At 33.0% G+C, this 6,384-nt stretch overlaps 1 protein-coding gene across 2 annotated transcripts in view; it reads left to right on the forward strand.

The window, feature by feature from the left end:
• TFPI (tissue factor pathway inhibitor) overlaps nucleotides 1-6,140 on the forward strand; it is a 77,632-nt gene extending 71,492 nt beyond the window's left edge. For both annotated transcript variants that reach the window (XM_043894637.1, XM_043894635.1), the window contains 2 exons: nucleotides 2,799-2,978; nucleotides 3,859-6,140. In XM_043894637.1, coding sequence (XP_043750572.1) covers nucleotides 2,799-2,978; nucleotides 3,859-3,974 — 296 coding nt within the window. In that variant the 3' untranslated portion in view covers nucleotides 3,975-6,140. The remainder of the gene's footprint in view (nucleotides 1-2,798; nucleotides 2,979-3,858) is intronic.
• Nucleotides 6,141-6,384: the final 244 nt, after the last annotated feature.

The following is a 6,384-nucleotide window of genomic DNA, read 5'->3' on the forward strand; positions in this document are numbered from 1 at the left end:
ATCTGTTTAGGTAGTGATTAAAATAGGACAAACAAATGAGATAGTCGTCAGATCAGTCATGGAGAAATACTTTCTGAGTGGGAGCTGCTCTGTGGTAAGAGAGACAGTTAAGTCTGCACAGCAGATCCCAGACTGTCAGAAGCAGCATTCCACACACCCTCTGGTTCGGAAGTCACAGTTTCAGGCAGAGGTAATCTGATGCTTGGGGCAGTTCAGCAGGTAGTGAAACTCTTAGATGAATCTGTACTGTCAACTGTCTGTTTGCTTTCAAACTTATCCCCTGCATTCTTCTTGCTCTTTCCCTTGGTTTCTGAGTAGTTTGGTCAGTGGCAAATGGTTGGAAGACTGGGTGACCTAAGGAAGACAGAGAAGTACGTCTCTCCACCAAAACTGTGGTATATGCTCCATGGTTTCAGATGAGACCAGGCATGTTCAGGGTGGCATGGCCATAGATGCCCCATGGTTTCGGATCCCAGTGGAGAGACTGTTTTGGTTCTAGCTTTCAAGTGATGTTCCAGGCTCCTAGTCTATGACAGCAGAGGCATATTGCTTGTTACCTTTAATCTAGGAACTATAGCCCCAGATATACTATGCCAATTTGTCCTCACTTTGAAATAACACTGATTTTTTTATGGGGCCAGTTTTACTTTAAGTTGTGTGTTAGGTAAAAAGAGATGATTTGTTCCCTGTAATCAGAAATTTCTGTCTGTCCTGGAATAAGGAGCTTTAGAGCACTGCTATTAAGACATAATAAATAACATTTGTAAAGAAGTATACACAAGGATATCTATAATATATGTATATATTATTATTTTCAACTTATTGTGGGCTAGTATATTTTGTGCACAAAATGCTAAAGTGAAATAGATGTATAAATCATACCATGATACTTACACATCTACTATGAGGCATCTGTGGGTACTTTTTGAGAATAATATTCAAGAATAGCAATTTCTTCTGTTTTCTCTGTTTCTCAAATCAGACTAATTGCTTGTGGGGTATTTCATTTGTTTCTGAGGATGGGCGATGATTTTAGAAGGCCATGGAAGTTAGAAGGCCATGGAAGTAGAAGCAATGGCAATGGATAACTATGTTGTATTCTTGGCTATGGACTGATGAGAATCCACCATTTACCTATTGGAAAAGCTTTCACAACGTTGGACTCAATTACAGCATATCTCTCCTAGGTTGTTGCAAAATTCCTCTTACATTAACCATTTTTGGAGAAAAAAGACCTCAACATTTTCAGAAAATTAAGCACACATTCTCACCAAGTACATTTTAATTTTGTTTTAAGAAGGCGGTAATAATGCTCTATGATCTCTAAATGGAGTGAGGCAAAACATAAATTAGACTACATGATTTCTAGTTAAGTTTTTTTTATGAAATCCTAGGAGTTTCTTTTAAACCAATGTCTATACACCTACTTAAAGATTAAGTAAAACAATTTTAATGTGATTTCAGTTCTTAGATTTTGACATAAAATGTCACCTTTCTAAAGTGTTTATCATAAGTTCTTCCTGTAATATTTTCAATGCTTCTCTTATATTTTCAAGAATTTCTCTTTTACATGAGACATTATATCTAGATACTCTAATCTTTATTTAAATATCTAGAAGGTAAGAGGTTATAAAATTTTGTTTATCAATTTAAGATTTTTTTTACTTTTTCCTCAAGTTGTTTTATTTATTTTCTAGTCTCTTCACCTGGGTACCATCAAACCAGTTCTTGCTTTTTGTACAAACCATTTGCCTTCATTGCTACTGAATTCCTCTAAGTTCTATTTTCTGCCAATATTGTACATTCAGCATATCCTCTTCATCTGCATTTCCTGTACCATGTCTTGCTATATTGATTCCTGGCCTTCCACCAAATTATCTGAAATTTTGGTTTACTAATAATATCAAGCAGTTTAGGTCTACAGCTAAAAAGACTACTAGCTTCCCCCCACTGACAGGAATTTCAGAAGGAGCTGAAAACTATCATCAGGCTGAAACCATTTTTAAGCTTTGTCGTAAGGAAATGAGCGATCCTTTCATTACTCTAGTTGTATTTTTTTTTTTTTCTACTTTTGAAAGCGATTGGTCCCATTGACAGACCAGCCCATCTGTCTGGTTTAAACCTGTAAATGTATGATCTTACCTGACTTTAGCAGTATTCCTTCCTTTGCAAAAATATCTAACTCATCTAGAACTGCTGGTTTAATTCACACACATAAAAAACTTATTACTAAGCCAAATCATCTGGGTTCACTTTCCAAAGCTTCAGGTTAGAATTTGCTATACCTGAATCCCTGTGCTTTAAATTGTCATATGTTATGTCATTGAGAACTTTGGTCAGGGAAGACCTCTTTTCTTAGCTTCTCTTTGTCTCATACAGTGAGTAAAGTTTTTGCTCATCAGGACTTTATTTATGAAGTCGAAAACTCATGAACACATGATATATAAGCAATGATAATTTTTTAATGGATATGGTTGATAAATTTTCATAAATTAAATTGTTGAATAGTGGTTGTTTATACTATGTAAAACTAGTTTTGTCATATGAAGAGTAGTCCTGGCACTTTCCTTTAACAGATATACCTACTTTCATATTTAAAGGAGAAAGTTCTCAGTATAGTGCACACTTGGAGACTGGCTAAGCATTTTCCTGGAATTGAAATATATGAACTTTATGTTATTTATTTAGATTACTGTTTCACATAAACATGCCTAATAAGACTAATCTACAAACAATAAATATGAAAGTTTCAGACTAACTATTATATATGACTTACTATGTTTTCTTGATCTTTTTAGAGTATTATGGCCCCTCCTGGTGTCTGACCCCAGCAGACAGGGGACTGTGTCAAGCCAACGTGACCAGATTCTACTACAATTCAGTCATTGGGAAATGCCGCCCATTTAACTACAGTGGATGTGGAGGGAATGAGAACAATTTTATCTCTAAAAAAGCATGTCTTAGGGCTTGTAAAAGAGGTATAGAGGGCATTCTCCCATTAATTCACTACTGTTTAAGATAGTAATTGTATTGAAATCATGAATGAATTTTAATCTGTGAAAGTATGAAATTAGTTATATTTATGATAAGAAACAGTATTTTGATTTAACTGTGTCTTCTCAACTACATTTTGATAACACTGCCAGATACGTTAGCTGCAGTTCCTTTCAATGTATCTTCCTCCCCCCAAAAAATTTAAGCAAAACATTTTACTTTTTAATATTTATATACTAAGTTTTCATTTTAAAGGATTATACCAAAATATGCATAGAAATTTAATGTATTTATTTTCTTCTGAAAATGAAGATGATCCATATTTATAGAGTGTGTGCGTGCTAAATCACTCTAGTCATGTCCAACTCTTCACGACCCCATGGACAGTAGCCACCAAGCTCCTCTGTCTATGGGATTTTCCAGACAAGAATATTGGAGTGGGTTGCTATGCCCTCCTCCAGGGGATCTCTACAACGCAGGGATCAAATCAACTCTCTTAAGTCTCCTTCACTGGCAGGTGGACTCTTTATTATTAACGTCACTTGGGAAGCCCATTTATAGAGTGTTAGTATGTAAATAAAAATCATCTATAACTCCACTAACCATATACAGCCACATGTTCACTTTAATAAAATAAGCATTAATTTCTAACCGAAGATAAATAATAAAAATCAATAATGTTTACCCATTTATGCAAACTGACATCCTTAGAAAGAGGATGTTTACACAAAGAAATAGACAAATGACTGCTAAACCAATTACAATTTTTTGATTTTAAACATTGAAAGATAATTTGAAAAATTTTAGATTACATTTTGTTATGTTACTTTATTATGTATAAATTTATTTATCTTCCTTTTCTAGGTTTCATCCAAAGAATATCAAAAGAAGGATTAATTAAAACCAAAAGAAAAAGAAAGAAGCAGCCATTGAAAATAGTAAAAGAAGAAATTATTGTGAAAAAGATTTGTTTATTGTAAACAATCTAATCAAATTGCTTATTCTGTGGCTATAACTTATTAACTGTCTACTATGAATTTATTATTCTCTTGATTCCTTTCTAACTATCTGCCATTTAAGTACAATTTATCATACTGCTGGCCCCATCGAGTCAGTCTGTTTTACCATCTGGTGGTTATCTATTTGAGAATATGTCATCACTTGTTTTTATCACATATACAATTATATTATTTATAGCCTACATTCAGATTAACAAATATAACTATTAAAGATCAAGTGGTTTGGGGTTTCACATCTAAAATGGTGGCAAGCATCCTTTTCTGATAAGATCACTCAATATTACATTTGGAAAGAGCTGGTAACAACAGAATTCTATCACATGATTTACTCCCTAGACATACTTCTGCTCCTTTTACATTAATCAGCACTTCAAACAATCTTAAGCCAAATCATCTGAACAAAAAGAGTCAACTCTGTGTCATGGGATTCATGGGGTCGCAAAGAGTCGGACACGACTGAGCGAGTGAACTGAAACTGAACTGGCCCATCTTGTCAGTAAAGACGGTTGAATAGTTGTGTGTTAAATACAGGTCATGATAAGAAAAGTTCTGGTGGAAAAGAGAAGCTTTTAATGGCAATCTGAAGGAAATTATTTATTTACTTTCTAATTTTATTGTTTGACAAAATTTTCTCTTCCCCAGAATGGCAAGAATATATAAACCTCCCGAAACCTATTCATGTATAATTAGGCTTTGCACACAATGCAACCAGTAATTCATGATTTAAAAAAATATCATACTATTTCTGTAAAAAAGGAAGGCAAAATTATCAGCAAGGGAAAGTCTCCTAGAAAAATGTGTGTTATTCACTCTCAAGCTTTTAACATTTCTCTGGAGTTAATTCAGTTTATCCAGATCCATACTTTTCCTTCTCTGCTGAGTCATGTACCGTTTGAGATCTCAAGAGCTTCTAGATACTTTAGATTCTACAGTGTTCACTTCAAATTTCACATTTAAATTTGAACTTGTCATCTAGAAACAACTAACCACTTTGTCCATTTAGTTTAGCTTAGTGACTTCTCTCTAGTAATAGTAAATAAATTCTGTCTGTTTCTCAGGCTTGAAAGTTTGATCCCAATTTTGATTTCTTATTTTCCCTCATATACAACTTATAATCAGTCTCTAAACACTATTGATTGTTTTGTCATAAAGTTCATCTAACTCCCAGGCTTTTTACCTCTACTTCATTCTTCACATCATTACTGATTTAATTCTTAAGAATTAATTCATGTGTTTCTCCACTACTCAGAATCCACCAGTGACTCATGAATTGGTACTTAACTTCACCCTATCCCCTCAATTTAATTTTGATATATGTATGTATTTGTACTTACCTATACTACTCTTTCATGACTATTTCAGTTTAGTTAAAATGGTACTCATATATCACTGAAAGTATATCTCATTACTTAGTTTATTCATGATGATTTCATATTTTTAAAATGTGATCCCTTCCAGATCATTCATGTGAAATCAGAGGCAAGCTGATGTGAACTATAAAATCACTGTCTTTTGAGGCATAATATGAAAAATCCTAACATACATCCTGGGTCATAAAAATTGTATCATTATAAAATAATGTCAATTTTTTCACTTAAGAAAATTTTTATATCTTGTTTTCAAATATTCACATAAGCACATAAATAACTGCCTTAAATTGAGTCTTCTATGGAATTTGAAACTTTGTGAAATCAAAATCTCTTGTGAAATATGTATGTTGTCTTTTATACATGGATAGCAACAGCTTTAAATAAATGGTAAAGTCTTCTTGGTCAAGTGGCAAGTTGCCACCAAGGACATATAAACAGCATATTGGTGACTTCCCCAACAACTATTCATAACCTCATTACTTAGTCAAAAGACATACACTGAGAGATGGTTTGCAATGTTTAATGCTTGTGACTATGTTTACTGTGTTTTTAAATAAGAGAGTCTCTGGGGGTTTAGTCTTCCCATATTTTGCATAACCAGATGCATCTAACTGTGAATTTTATATAGAATTACATTATAAAGCATCTGATGCTTATTTACAAATTTTGTTTATTCTGTTCAAAATCAACAGGCTATGCTGAAAATTGATAAACCATTTTTTATTTTTTACAGTATGAGAAATAAAATATATTATCCTAAATAATAAAGTGTGACTGTTATACTTATGTTAGACTTAAAAAAAATAAAAATTAGTGATTCTCAGTTATTGCAAAGGTAAAGAGTTCTAAGACAAAGAAAAAAATCATTCCACAAGCTCCACTCTACTTTTTAATTGGGATTTGTTAATAATCCTTTCAGTTATAAATGGACATTCATGTATTATGGTTTCTTAGCAAAGAAATCAGTATATTATTCCTTACAATCTATATATTCTACATTA

The sequence above is a fragment of the Cervus elaphus genome, chromosome 33, assembly GCF_910594005.1.
Source record: "Cervus elaphus chromosome 33, mCerEla1.1, whole genome shotgun sequence".
In the NCBI taxonomy this organism is placed as follows: Eukaryota; Metazoa; Chordata; class Mammalia; order Artiodactyla; family Cervidae; genus Cervus; species Cervus elaphus.